At 54.2% G+C, this 15,001-nt stretch overlaps 1 protein-coding gene across 3 annotated transcripts in view; it reads right to left on the bottom strand.

The window, feature by feature from the left end:
* Positions 1 to 15,001, bottom strand: part of SMOC1 (SPARC related modular calcium binding 1) — a 152,050-nt gene that overhangs the window by 5,630 nt on the left and 131,419 nt on the right. For all 3 annotated transcript variants that reach the window (XM_060004325.1, XM_060004324.1, XM_060004323.1), the window contains exons 8-11: positions 13,895 to 14,087; positions 13,257 to 13,339; positions 11,388 to 11,493; positions 1,527 to 1,771 (exon numbers count right to left, since the gene is read on the bottom strand). In XM_060004325.1, coding sequence (XP_059860308.1) covers positions 1,527 to 1,771; positions 11,388 to 11,493; positions 13,257 to 13,339; positions 13,895 to 14,087 — 627 coding nt within the window. The remainder of the gene's footprint in view (positions 1 to 1,526; positions 1,772 to 11,387; positions 11,494 to 13,256; positions 13,340 to 13,894; positions 14,088 to 15,001) is intronic.

Raw genomic sequence — 15,001 nt, forward strand, 5'->3', positions numbered from 1 at the left:
CTGTCCAGTTGCCCAAACCAACCTTCATCCCTCTATGCACTCAGTCACCAGGGCCTGCAGGTCTACCTAGTCACCTCTACCCACTACTCTGCATCCCCTACGGGGTTTTTCATAACTCAGGCCTCCATCACCTCCTGTCTGGACAGCCACAGCCTCCTACCGGGGGCTCTGCCTTGCTTATCCCCAATCCATTTCCCACACTGCACCAGAATAATTTTTAAGCAAAACTGACGCTCTTGTGTCTCTGACTGAATCCCTTCAACAGCTTCCCCACCGCCCTTGTAGAGCTGAAACTCTCTCACCTTGCCTCCTACCCCTTCCCCTCCCCTTCCATCTTCAAACACGCATCTCAGTCACACTGACCTCCTTCAGCTCCTCTAGAGCTCTCCTCCCTCACCTCTGCAGCTTCACTCTTCATTTGCCTCAGCTCAGAACACCCTTCCCTCCCCTGATCTTTCTGCTTGGCCCCCTCTTACTCATTGCTCAGGGATTGCTGTAGAGCAGGGGCAGAAAACTTATCCGTAAAGGACAAGCTGGTAAGTATTTTAGCTTTGGTGGTCATGTACAATATACAATAGTCTCGGTTGTATATGCTTCATTTTTGAAAATTACATCCCTTTAAAAATAGAAAAACCACTCAGCTCACAGGCTGTACAGAAACAGGCCGTGGACTAGATTGGGCCCATGGGCCACAGTTGGCTGACCCTTGATCTAGACATCACCTCCTTCCCAAAGTTTTCCAAGCCCGTCTGCCCCTGAGCGGATGGGGGTGCCCTACGTAGGTTCCTACAATACTCTGCACTTGCTCCACTGTGACAGAGATCATTAGGTGTCCACCAGAATTCACGCTCTCCTCCTCTTCTTGGGTTCCCAGCCTCCCTTACTGTGGGGTGTGGTCTAGTGACCGAGTTCAAGCCAGTGAAATAGGAGAGGTGATGTGTGTCACTTCCAGGACTGGCCCGTCAACCCCCCACCACAGGCACTGCTCCAGGCTTTACGCCATCTGGCTGGCTGGGAAGGGAGAAGACCCCCAGGGTGACCCTGGATGCCACATAATAAAGATGGCAGAGTCATTCTCAGCCTGAATCTCAGTGACTGCACACGAAGCAATCCCCACTCCTATTCCTTCCCCTGCATACACCATACACACACACACCCCCCTAGGACCTGGAATCGTGGTGAACTACTATACGGGCAAGATGAACTAATACTCACTGTGCTGAGCTGAGCCATTACACGTGTGGTTCTACTTGTCACCGCAGCCTGGCCTATCCTAATACACCCTCATAGCACTTACCACAAGGTATGTAAGTACTTTAGTATGTCTCCTCCATAGACTGTGGAAGGATAGGGACCTTATCCATCCATTCCTCCACTATATCAGGCATCTAGCGTGAAGCATAACACACTCTCAGTAAGTAGCTGAATAAACATGCACCTGGGACCTCATCTACTGGGGGAGCCCTCGGCCCCCGGGCCCGGGCGGGGCAAGTCCTAGTGGGCCAGGAGCATAGGCGAGCACTCACCTTCTTTGCTGACACCCAGGCAGCCCTTCAGCTCGGCAAGTGAGATGACCTTGTCCTTGTTCAGGTCACAGTAGTCAGTGAAACGCCGGGCACATTTCTTGGGCTTGGCTTTCTTCTTCACGTAGCGCTTGAAGGGCTTCATTTCCCTCTTGTTAATGTCGTCGCTGCTGTTGCTGTCCAGCTGGCTGAAGTACCAGTGCACCACTCGCTCCTCCAGGGTGTGGCTGGGGTCTGGCTCTGAGAACCTGGGCCACGGGCAGACACCCCCATCCCCAAGCACACCGCTCAGGATCCTGCAGGAGCCACCAGCCCAGCCTCAGTTCCCTCCCACGTGCTCAGACGCCAGGGCTGCCGGCAGCCGGGCAGAAACGGCTTATCCGAGCCCAAGCCCTCCCAGCCCCCATGAGCCTGCAGCCGAATCAAGCCATCCTTTCCAACTTTGAGCCGCAAGACTGGACACTTCGTTCTTCGAGGTCCCCAGGTGGGTGAGCCCGCCACCCCCTCCGCCACAGCCAGCAACGTTCTCATACAAGACGGATGCTCAAGACATATCGGCTGGATATAATTCACCTGAGAAACCACAGGGATCCAAACTGTCCTTCTCCCAGCCTGGTGTTGCTGCCACACAAGCTGCCCGTTACACGTGAACTTGGCATCCAAGGGAACGTCACTATGGGAAAGGGTGCTCAGAGCCTGCACCGCCCACCCAGTGCCAGTCCAGGTCCCGGGAGGGCTTCCAAAGCAGGAGGCAGAGCCCCTGGCTTCAAACTGCTGTCTTCGCGAAACAGAGCCAAAAAAGTGAAACCGAGCAGCAACGGGTCAGTGTGAAGTTCCCGTGGGCCGTCCCTATCAGGTATCAAGTGCGGTAAGGATTGAGGAAAGAAGGCAATTGAGATAGACGCAAACAGAGGTTCTACAGCTGGCAAGTCCAGACCTACTAAGCGTGAGTCTGTCCACATAGAGGTTTTAAGACAGGAGGCCCAGGGTGGACCCAGGAAGCCACATGTTAACTACAACCCCCAGGGGATTCTGCTAAGAAGCACTGGGCTACAGTAACCAAGAAAGCTTCCCGGTGTCGAGATGCACAGCGGTGACCGCATCTAGCACAGCCTACGCATGCGTGGCGACCGTAACGTGACAGCAGCAATGCCTACACGTGTAACGTACACAAGGCCCACCCATCAGTCTCATTTACTCATGCCTCATCTCACCCCAAAAGGATTCAGGGTGCTAGCTGAAACTTTTGAAGCCAGTGATGCGTCTCTTCTAGAGGGGGTGACTGGGGTCTCTGGCCAGGAGAACAGAGTCACACGAGTCCCATGGTTCCTGCTGCCGGGGCTTGGCACGGAGTGGATGTGGTCAAGGCCCTTTTGTTTAAAGCCCTGGGTAACTTTCCCTTGGTTGGGGGACTAAGGCTGAGGTTGGGAGGTCCACACGTTCAAATACTTAGTCTGCAGGGCACTGGGACAGACTACGTGACGACCGTGGGTGAGAAGCATGGGCAGAGGGGCTCGCTGTCACACAGGGGTCCTACACCAGGGATTCAGTGCCTGCCAGCACACTCTGAAGCTGTACCTGGCAAGAAAAATATTCAAGGCACTTCCCAGTGCCTTGGGGTTCTTCTCTAGGGTTTGCCGAGCTTTCCGGGAGGGAGGGGACCATCCCTGACACCTTTGCTGTGAATGAGCCAGCAAACTCCCTCCGCTACCCCAACCCCCAAGTGGCCTCACCATTTAGGGAAAAAGATGTTTCATTACCAAAAAAAAGCCAAGCAGCCCTGTTGAATGCCCACTCCTAATTAAGTGGATTGTAGTCTTGGGCAGGTCCCCCTGGGCACCCTGGACCAATTCCAAGAGAGCACAATTAGTGGATCTGCCAGCAGGACCTCATCTTGACAGGTCTGGCGCAGGGAGCACCTGGGGAAGGTGTGAGGGACCGTCTGCTTTTGGCCCTTGGGGAATCTGCTAGGTCTGTCATAGAAACCAGGCTTGGAAGGGCTTTCAAACAGGCATGGCTCAGACTGTTTTCTCTGCCAGTACATGGTTCTTTGGTGGTTTTAAGCTTCCTCTACTTGCACTGCAACATTCACTCTCGAGCCTGCAGGGTATACCAGGCGGGCCCCAGAAAATTCTCTATCAGGATGCTCGTGGAGCAGCAGGGAGGGTGGCCAGCTCCCTCGCAGGGCACCCTGCCTGCCCTCGCCTTCTCCTACACGCGAGGGAGGACCCAGCTGCGGGAGGAGAGCCGGGAGGGACCCAGGGGAGACACTCCAGCTATTCCCACCCAGGCTTTCTAAGGCGGCCAGGGGAGGGCCTTCCCCCTCGGCCCCTCCCGTGAGGGGGCCACGAGAACGCCCCCGCGAAGGCAGCTCCTCCTTTAACCTTTAGGCTCAGCATAGCGTAATGTCTACCTAGAGGCTGGAATAATAAAACCTCACTTGCTGAGACGGGAAGGGATGAGGTCATCCCGCCTAGATGCCCAGCCAGGAGAGGCCTGCTGCCTCCAACACGTGTTCCTGGGCTCCCGCCTGCCCGCCCAGTTCTCAGCGACTCTGCTGCTGGAGCTCCCCGCACCTTCCCTTGGGCTAGGCTGCAGCAAGAAGCAGCTCTTCTCCCGCGCTACAGCCTCTAAGTGTTTCCTCTTATGCCAGAGAGTGACTGTCATTTGGGGGCTGCTCCGTTTTTCCTCCCTTCCCCGCCTCCTTGTCTGGAGAACCGTGTTCCTGCCGTCCTCACTCCCAGCAGGAGCTCCCCAGCCCAGAGCGCCCATGCTTTCTGCCTGCTACCCCCCCGTGTGTCCCCCATACCCCGCAGCCGAGGACACGTCCCAGCAGACGTCCCCCGAGGGCCCTGCAAGCAGTGCCTCTGCCTCCCTATAGCACTTCCCCAACCGGCAGCCTGCCCTGTGGGCCTGCCTCTCCCCGCCCCCGTCCCCAGCTGGCGTGAGGCACTCTGCTTCTGAAATCCTTTGACTTCCAGAATCCCATGCTACCCCCTCCCCAAACATCAGAGCCAGGCTCCACATGTGTAGCTAGGCAGCGCTAGGGTCCTACTCTGGAAGCCAAGGCTTTGTCTAGGCCAAGCACCAAGTACATTTAAGGCAAGAATTTCTTAGCGAGGGTGCGGGGCAGTGGGGTGGGATCATGGACCCTCAGCAAACGTAAACAAAGCCATAGCCCCTCTCTCTAAAATGCACATGCACCCAGAACTCTGCAGATTTTAGGGGCTTAATGGACTCCCTAAACCTCATCCAAGGTCACGGACTCAAGTTAAGAACCCTCATCTAGAGGGAAGGAGACTCCAGCCATGACCCCAGAAGAATAAGTCTGAACCTTCTGGAAGAAGATCGGGTGAGACAAAAGACAGTAACTGGGAGGGGCTTGGGGGTAGTTTTAATGCTTCCAACAAAGCATACGAGAAAAAAGAAAACTACTGAAGGCATCTGGCTCAAAACGCTGAAAATGAGGTTTCTGGCTTCGCAGCGGCCTCGAGTCCCCAAACTACCATGCTTCATGCAAGAACTAGTTAAGCCTGACATCTATCAGGAGTCCTGATTTAGCCAAACCAGTGGTGGGCACGTGTGAAAGAAGGCACGAGAAGTCTGTTAACCAAGGAGAAGCTAAGGTTTTCCCAGGGCAGTGCTGGATGGGGTGGGGCAAGAGAGCCTCCCTGAGTCTCCAGGAACCTCTCAAGCAGTCTGTGCTGGAGTCCTTTCCATCACAGCTGGACTCCTCACAATTCACCCCTGACCTCAAAGCCACAGCCCACCGAGCCCTCCAGCTCTGACAGCTTTCTAGCAGGATCCTTTAAAAACACTGGCAACTGGCACTCCCAGTTCTAGGGTTACACTGGCATCAGACTCCCGGCCTCTCTCTCACATAGGCTCACAGAATTGGGATCAGAACCGCTGGAATTCAGAGCTGCTCATCAGGCCAGGGCTGGGGACCCTACGTTAGAGAGTGTGACGGTTCTTTAAGATCACTTAACGGCGATGCCCAGGTCCTTGCTACGGGCCTGCCTACAGACACAATTCCACTTGCATTAAAAGGGCTTATGGGTGTGTAGAGGATCCAGGTTTCCTCGGGTAAGGTGTGGAGAGACACAGTGCAAGGCTGGCGTCAGCCCCGCCTCTGGGCTGTTTTGGTGGCCGTCCTGTTGCCTCCCGTCTCCAGGGATGAGGAAAACCACTAGAGCCAGGTCCCTCCCTGGACTGGCCGGGCCCCGCCGAGTCTCCTCCCAAATTAAGAGGCGGCAGGTGCCACCCTTCCCCTGCAGCCCTCTCGGTGTCGCTCCTGCAGCCTCAGCCCGCCGGGCCTCGGCCGCAACGCACAGCTGGAGAGTCAGCCCCTTTTACCACAAGGAAACTGGCGCTGGCCAAGATCTTGGGCCCAATTCCGCTGTCCCAAGCAGTTTTAAACAAGGTGAGGTGGGCTGGCCTGGAGGCACGGGCCAAGCCAAGCAGGCCAACTGAGCGCCATCTGGAGCGGGGTCCGGGCCCTGCCAGCTGTGCGGGGGGGTGGAGTTGGGAAACGCCAAGTCAGCCGCATTCCAGCCTCCTCCTTGTGAGAACATCAACAAGTCACCGCACTGGGCAGGAAGGAGGAAGCCTCAGACCCACGGTCTCTTCTTGCAGGACCACGGGAGGGGCAGCGAGGCTCGTGCGGCCCAGCCCAGCTCCTCTCAACGTTGACTTTTTCTAGGGTGGAGTGGAGAAAGGAGAGGGTTCCCCTGCTCTAGAAGGCTCTGCCAGCTAGGATCTCAGAACTCCCCCTTTGGGACTGATAAATGCTGATGGGGAGGCTGACGTAGCCAGTGGGGTGAGGGGCCGGGGGCGGAACTCTGCCTTCTGGAGCGGGAAGGATGAAGAGCATAATTCAGGGCTTCCCTGGTGGCGCAGTGGTTGAGGGTCCGCCTGCTGATGCAGGGGACGCGGGTTCGTGCCCCGGTCCGGGAAGATCCCACATGCCGCGGAGCGGCTGGGCCCCTGAGCCATGGCCGCTGAGCCTGCGCGTCCGGAGCCTGTGCTCCGCAACGGGAGAGGCCAAAGCAGTGAGAGGCCCACGTACCGCAAAAAAAAAAAAAAAAAAAAAGAGCATAATTCAATGATCTAGCAACCTTCACTGAGAACAGCTCTCATCTAATGATACCTGCAGGCCACCCCCTCCCAGGCACTAGCCACAGATGTTTCCATGGATACCCCATTCTACTTTGCCTATTTTTAGATTTGGGCAGCACTGCTTTCCCCCTAAATCAGGCTAGAAGACCAGAAAAGGAAGTAGATATCTCCCTCTTCCACTCCCTACATCCAGCAAGTTTTCAAATCCTATTGATTTCATTACTAAAGCTTCAGTAAATCATCCCATCTGCACAGCTTTAGTCCACATTCTCACCACCGTTCCCTCTGGTGTGGGCTGTAACCTTCCTGCCCCATTTAGCTCCCCTCCCCCCGTCTGGCTTCCGTAGGAAGGCCCATCTAGTCACACGCCTCCCTGTGGCCCTCTCTGGCGCAAATCACAAGACCCAGCATGATCTGGGCTCTGCCCAGCTCTACGGCCTCGTCTCCCACCTGTCCACAGCCTGCCTCCCAAGCTTAAACCTTACTCCTCACAATTCCTTCCACAGACCCTACCTCGTTCTACCTCGCTACCCCCAGGGTCCCTCTGCTGGGATACCCTTATTCCTGGTCCATCTAGGTCGTGGCATTTTCTCACTCGTCAGTGAAGATGTGGCTTAAATGTTACCTCCTGTGGAAAGCCTCCTCTCACACGCCCTCCCTCCCCTGAGTCCCTGCAGGACTTCATCTGCCTCTGTTGTCACATTGGCTTTACAGCGCACTCACGTGATTACATAGCTCTTCTCCCAGGAGCTCCTCCAGCCCGGAACCATGCCCTCATCCCTGTATGTCCCCAGAGCCCAGCACAGAGCTTATGCCAGGGGTAAGATGTAAGAGTTTGTGCAAAGCTAAAATCTCCAAGCCTGACAGGTGGTGGTTTGGGGGGAAGACACCTCTTTTCTGCTCAGCCCAAACATCCTCCCGGTCCCTTCTTCTCACTGTCCCCAAATGGGACTGTTTCCCACTGGCCCCAGCTGGTGTCCAGCTTTAACTGCCACACCCTGAGAGGACGCAGGAGGGATCAGCTGTGGCTTCTTTGACCTTGCGCTTGCAACCTCAATTCTACCTGAATTCACAGCCAAGGCCCAAACCCAGGGACCCTGGATTCCATAATTCTCTTCGCCAGCCCTGCTCCAGATGTGCTGCCCTGTGCCTTGGCTCTCCCACTGTAGAAGGCTGCCTGACCAGGGGCTGTCCACAGGGTGCCCAAGTCCCTTGGTCCCAGCCAGGGCGCCGTAAGGCCCTGGTGACAAAGAAGCATTACAGTGAACTTCAGGGCTAGAGCTGGCCTCATAATTAGTCTTGAAGTCGTTGCTGGAGCCTCTGACGTGTGCCAAGAAAAAGAGGCCTTATTGAGACATCCCTCTCTGTATCTAACAGGGATCCATCCATCTATCCACCCATCCTTCTGGCTATTTATTCATTTAACAAATATTTACTGAGCACCTACTGTGTGCCAGGCACTATCCTGAGTTCTAGGAATACAGCAGGGAAGCAGGCAGAAAACGCTCCTTCCCTCGTTGAGTTCAATTTTCATTGGGTAGCGGAGACAGATACAAATAAACAAACCAGCAAAACATCAGATAGGGATAAGCACTAGGCTGAGAATTAAAAAGCGGTGTTGTGGGCTTCCCTGGTGGCGCAGTGGTTTAGAGTCCGCCTGCCGATGCAGGGGACACGGGTTCGTGCCCCGGTCTGGGAAGATCCCACATGCCGCGGAGCGGCTGGGCCCGTGAGCCATGGCCGCTGAGCCTGCGCGTCCGGAGCCTGTGCTCCGCAACAGGAGAGGCCACAGCAGTGAGAGGCCTGCGTACCGCAAAAAAAAAAAAAAAGTGGTGTTGTGATAGAGGGTGACAGGGCTGCTCCTTTAGTTTGGATGGTCATTGAGAAGATGATATTTAAATGGAGCAGTGGGGCCAGTCACGGGAGGATGGGAGACTCACATTCCAGGCTGAAGGAGCACCTGGCATGGAGGCCCTGGGGCAGGCAAGAGCTTGGCCTGTTTGAGGACCTGAGAAGGACCAGTGGCTGGGACATAATGACAGGAGGGAGCAGCATATGAGAGAAGGGTGAGCGCCAGCAAGACCATCCTGCACGGCCAGTTCGTGGTCAGAGTTCGGGCTTTTTGCTTTTTCAAAATATATTAGGGAGACCTGAGAGGGATTTAAACTCAGTAAAACCGGTAACCCTGGCCAGCCACCTCCCTGCATAACTGATTCTTTCTCCTTCTCTCTGCAGGCCCACTCCCTTGATTTCTAAACTATTTCTCCATACATCTTGTCTGTCTTTTGATTACAAGTCTACCCTCCAGGTAACACAATTACCAAATGCAGTTCAAACCTTTCATTCTCATCAAAACCAAACATGGTCAGGCTCACATGAGCTTGAAATGAAAAACATGTTTAGGAAAGAATTTTTTTTTAAATTTCTCCCAACATTATATCATACCTAAAAGAGGTTTTTGGAAACCACAGCAACAAAAACTCCCTTCCCTAATGACACACTGGGATTAAAAGCATTTACGAACTTCTTAGTTTTTATTTTCTGTAAAAATGCCTTCAGCCTGCTGTCTGAGGGTCAAGTGTCCATCCGAACTTGCCCTGGCAGCGGGCCCACCTGTGATTTTGGCTTCCCGGCCCAGGACCTAGCTGGGTTTGGTCCTTTCCCTGGCACTGAAGGCTGCCTGGATCCGAGGCCAGGCCGGGCTCAAGGGCTGCGCTCCCGCAGAAGCAAATGGGATGGAGGGTGAAGTCCTGTCTCCTTAGAACCCAAGTAGAAGCATCAGGCAGGCTCCCTGAGCAGTGGGTCAGAGCCAGCAGCCCTGGGGATTTGTGGGTGGAAAGCACCCAGACCTGGAATTGTTAAAGCCATGTCCCTTTCTCGTTTCTTTTTTCCCTCTCTTCTAAAAACCATAAATAGCTCATACCCATTTCTGCATGAAACAACAGGTATGTTTTCACATTCCAAGCATAAATCACAACAAGGCATATAATACTGAATATGCCTTTTCATAATTTCCTCTCCCTCTTCCTGGAGGTTCGGACACAGCCCTCTCGATTTTAGACTTCCAGTTGCTGAGCACCATGGGCTGCCTCTGGGCAGTTCTCATCTGCCGACCTGTCAGACCCTGTCTCCATCTTTTCAGACTTATTGCTGTGCTCCTCCCAGGGGAGGCCTAGACCCTTCCACAGGGTGAGCGAAACAGAGCAGGGCCAGAAACCAGCCTCAGAGCTCACAGGACCATGGGGGTTGCTGAGAGCAAGCTCCCTGGACGAGCAGTTTCCTAGAGTGGCAACCCACAAGGCAGCCACTGCACTCACTGTGATGTGACATAAAAGTGGGTTTTCAAGATTCCTGCCCTTGTCTGCCTTGGGACACAGAACCACTGACAGCTGTGTTGGGAGTTCTGGTGCCCACCCCAGATACACGCCCTACTGTTGTGCTGATGCAGTCACGCTGGGGCCCTTCCACCAGCCTGGGGGCCTGGGCCTGTCTCGTGGTGGCACTCCTTGCCTGCCCTCTGACAGCTCTGCCTCTGGGGAGATGCGGAGGGACTAGCGCTCCCTCCTTGGTGAGCCACATAAGCTGAGAGTCAGGCTGCCCAGCCCTGCCAAGCACATGGTACTTCCCATTGCTAAGGAGCCAGAACTCTCCCTGCCTCCCGCTCTGGCTTCATAATGGGAAGCACGTCTCACAGGCCCTTTGGGACCTGCATCCTCTGTGTCATCTACCACCACTGTCATCTCCTCCACCCCCTCCTCCATCCACCCCAGCTCAGCCATACTGAACTTCGGACGTGCACTTTCCTGGGGTCACAATGTTCTTTCCTTTTTCCTGGAATGGTTTCCCTTCTTTTACTAGCTGAGTCCTACCTATCCTTCAAATCTCAGTATCACCTCCTCCGGGAAGCCTTCTCTGACTCCTCCAGACTAAATTAGCAAACGCTTCTCTGTTCTTTCACCTCGGTTCTAGCACTTACCACACAGTTTGTATCTTTCTACAGCCTAGTATCCCCATTAGGCTGCATTCTTTGAAGGCAGAGACATGCCTCGCATCCTTGGATTCCCAATCCTTAGCCCAGGGCTTGGCGTGCCATGCACGTTCAATAGTTCTGAGCAGAGGACAGATGAATGCATGCGTGCTCCGATCAACTGACCCAATGGGTCCAAATTAGTGAGCGCCGGCGATGCTGGTCGCTGGGGAGCGTGTACCTTTTGGCCTTGGGTCAGGACTGCCTCGGGCAGCACATCAGCTCCTGAACTAAGCTGGACTTGGCTCTGGCAGTGTCCAATCCCACTGCCCAGAGTCCCTTGGGATTCTCAGGAAGCCAAACTGGCACGCGGCTCCTGCCTTCTCAGAAAAGAAGAAAACCACCAAATGCTCTGGACTCCCTCCCTGCCATCCCTGTTTCCATCGTATGCCCATCCCCCTTCCTGCCATTCTGGACTCACTCCAATGCATCCATTTCTGAGACTGAAGCGCTGGAAGTCTCCAGACACTCCCGAACTTGCCTATAATCAGGTAACTACAAGCTAGAGAAAAGCAACTCCCAAAGACTAGAAAGGGGAGAGGGGCGGCGAGATTTGGGGTGGAAGGTGAGACAAAGTCACAGCTACGCGGTTTCAGGAAGAGGATCAACTTCCAGCTCTTGTTCTACCCACCCCTCCCCACTCTCCCAGGGACCCGCAGCATCTGAAAAGTCAGGGGCCCCGTGGTCCCACTGGGCCTGAGTCCCGCTCGCATTCTCACCTCCCACCTCCAGTGGGCGCTGCTGAGTTAATGGCCTGCACCATATCAGTGGTGAGAGCATCCAGCAGGCTGGTGATAAATTCCATTTTCTTCCCTTCTGGACAGCCTGAAAGACAAAGTGAGACTTGAAGGCAGATGCCAGGTAAATGATCAAGTAAACAGCCTCCTCAACTACCACTGTTTCCTCAACCTCTCCAAGTCCTTCCTGTCCAGCTAAATCCACTTTGGGAATTGTCCACAGCTCAGATGATTCTCGTAAACCTCCATAGTTCCTCTACCCACAGCCCGCAAGGGACCAGTCGACCAAACAGATAATAATGCTCTCCATGTTCTTCCATTCCTCAAATCTTTTGCTGAGTATCAACTCAGGCACTATGCTAAATGTTAGGGATATTATACACACGGTTCTTCCCCTCGTAAAGTTCATAGTCTACTGGGGAACTCAAGCTAGTTCTGGTACAGGAGGACGGAGCGACTCTAGCAGCAAGGACCAGGTGCTGAAGGGGCACAAGGAATGCAGAGAACTCCAAGGTCAAAGTTGCCTCAAGTAGATCTACCTGTTTACCTATCCAAGAACCTCCTCCTTTTCTCACATCTCTCCTCAACCAGCTTAGATTATAATTATCAACCCTCCCTTATAAGTACTCTCAAACCCTTTGTCTCTCTATTCCGCACTGTGTGATTCCAGCAAAACCCCAAGCGTGGATGAACCTTCTCACCGATATGCCTTCTCCAAGTCTACACCCCCATAGCTGAATAGCGCCAGCGTAAACACCACCACGCAACTGGAGAGACGGTTTTCCTGCAAATTCATGACTACCAGCCCCAAATGGGCCCTCAACACTGCGTACGATCCTCCTCTCCGCAGCAAGTATTTCATTCTCTGCTCTCTGCAAATCCCCTAGGTCTCCGGTTAAATGCTACCTTCTCAGAGAAACCACAGATTCTTCCTGTCCTTCTCCCAGCACCTCACTCTTTCCCTTCAGAGTACCTGTCACCACCTTTTATCTCTGTTTGGATTCATTTATTTGTATACTGTCTCCCCCACTAGACAAGCTTCACTTCGGTTTTGATCATTAGACGAACCCAGCGCCTGGCACATAGGGGAATCTCAATGGACATTTGTTGAAGAGATGGCCAGAAGGAGGGACCCTGGTCTCTATGACTCCATTCTCATGACAGAGTGACCTACAAACCTCACTTGGGAACCCCTAGACTTTCAGGAGCCTCTGTTTTCAGTCCTCCTTCGGAGTCCTGATGGGGAATAGTAGGCCCAGCTCCCACCAGCACTGACCTGCATCTGTGCTGATTAAAACTACAGTGTTCTGGGCCATCAATATTTAGTACTCTTATTGTAACTCACTGGTAGAGAACACTATAAATAAGACAAACCCAGCCCAGCAGCCATTTAGAGGTGAGCCCTGCCTGCGAGCCTTGTGTCATACCCCAGTGACAGTTCTGGGCCACCAGGAATCATTGCCCCTCAGGACAGCCTTTCCCTGTGAGCTGTCTTCTCTTTGCAGCCCTGGGGAAAAGGGTCCACGGCCCCCAGATCATTTTCCCAGTCACCCTTAGAGAAAGAACTGTAGAGCTTTTAAGGGTACGATTTTAACCCAGTGACTACATTTTAAAAATAAAAAGGTAAAAGCAAGGAGGAGAAACAGTGTGCTCAAGAGCACAGGACTAATTAGGAACACATCCCAGACTGGATGCAGATCCCATGGCTCCTGCGATGCCCCTGCCCAGTGTCCCCGCTCCACCTTACGGATGGGGAAGCAGACCCAGAGGAGGGCGCTGCTTCTGCATGATGAGGGGCTGGAGGAACAGGAAGAGGTGAAGGCACCAGCAAGGGGTAGTGTCGTCTCCCACCTGGCAGCTCCCTGTCCTTGAAGGGGTCGTCCACCTCCGCACTCTTGGCCCTGGCGTCGCTCTCACAACTGGGCATCACGTAGCTGAGAAGAGAGAGATGCAGGGGGTGAGGAGGGGCTGGAAACTGAGCTGATTTCAGCTCCTACTCCCAGCAATGATCTGTGTGGTCTCGAAGCCTAGATCTCCCAGAGCTGGCAGCAGAATATCTCCTGGACTGTCTAGCAGCTACAAGGCAATCCCAGCGTCAGTGTTCCCACAGAGACATGTTCAGGCATCTCATCTTAGTCAGTCTAGTAGAGCGCTGTTACCTTATGTCTGCACACAGGATCTTTTTGATCCATAGAACCTAGTGACTCAGGCAGGGCAATCACCTTCTCACTGGTGAACTGAGGTTCAGAGAGGTTACCTACTTTCCCAAGGTTGCCCAGCTAGGAAAGGCCAGACCTGTGACCAGAATCCAGGATACTGGGACCTCATCTGCCCACAAGCAGAGATGCTGCTCCCCTAGTGCCTCGACGCCCACCAGGCCAGGACAATAAAGCCAGGAGATGTGAGGTGACAGCGTAACAGGAAGCTGGCCCTCCTACCCCAGGCTTCACCTGAGGGGTGAGGGGCAGGACGGGCTCTGGGGGACTTACCGTGTGGAGGTCCCAGGCAGCGGACGCCCCGTGTCCACCAGCACACACCAGCAGTAGCCAGTGGATTGGTGGCACTGCACTGGCTTATAGAGCCCCCCGGGGGCACACTCGGGGATGACAATGCCCTCGCGGGGATTCTGCCGGGCCTCTTCCAGGGCGCTCTGTCTCTCCTGGTCACAAGAGTGAACTTTCTCTGCAAGAGAAGACACAGCCTGTGGTGATTCCCACTCCTGTGCCTTCCCTGCCAGGACCTGGCCTGGCCCTAGGGAACTGATGGCTGGCTGGTGAATCACCAAGGGGAGCTGTGTCTCCCACACCAGCCCTTAGTGAGGGGCTGGAGGCCCAGAACCTCCCTGCGGCCCCCTAGAGGCGGGGGCAGGAGCCTGGCTGCCCGGCGAGCTGACAGCTGATGCAGGAACGCCCGTGTGTGTGGACACTCTCCCAAGCCCAGACGCAGCAGGACAGGGCCAAGCCACTGTCCTCAGGGCAGGGAGATGCTCTGGTGCTCGGCACCCAAGGGGAGCAGAAACAAGGCCCAAACCCACTCCCTTCCAGGCCTCCAGCAGGGCTGAACGGAGCTGAGCTGATTACACAACACTGCTTCCATCCAGTGCGAGAGAGAAACAGGCCCGCGGGAAGGTGTCTGTACTCAGCGGCCTCACGAACTATGTCAACGTCTCTGAACAGCCAAACCTGGTTTCTCCAGAGTCAGGCCCAGGCTGAGGCAGTGCACGGTGTCCTGTGCCAGGCCTGGGGGCCTCAGACCCACACGACTCCTGACCAGTCAACCTGCCTGACTTCCCTTTCTTGTTTTTTTGTTGATTCTGTGGGGATTTTTTTTTTCTTTTTTCTTTTTAGCTATTAAAAATAAATAGCATTAAAATAAATAAATAAATAAATAGCATTAGGTTCCTTTTCTTGTTATAAAGAAAAATTTGAAAAAACCCTAATTCCACCAAAGTTAAACACTACTTGCCCTGGACCTCTTCTTTTCCATGTACACATACATAAATACATATGCACACATCTACTGTTTTTTGTTTTTTTGGGTTTTTTTTGGCGGTACGCGGGCCTCTCATTGTTGCGGCCTCTCCCGTTGCGGAGCAC

Source organism: Delphinus delphis, chromosome 2 (genome assembly GCF_949987515.2).
Source record: "Delphinus delphis chromosome 2, mDelDel1.2, whole genome shotgun sequence".
Lineage (NCBI taxonomy): Eukaryota > Metazoa > Chordata > Mammalia > Artiodactyla > Delphinidae > Delphinus > Delphinus delphis.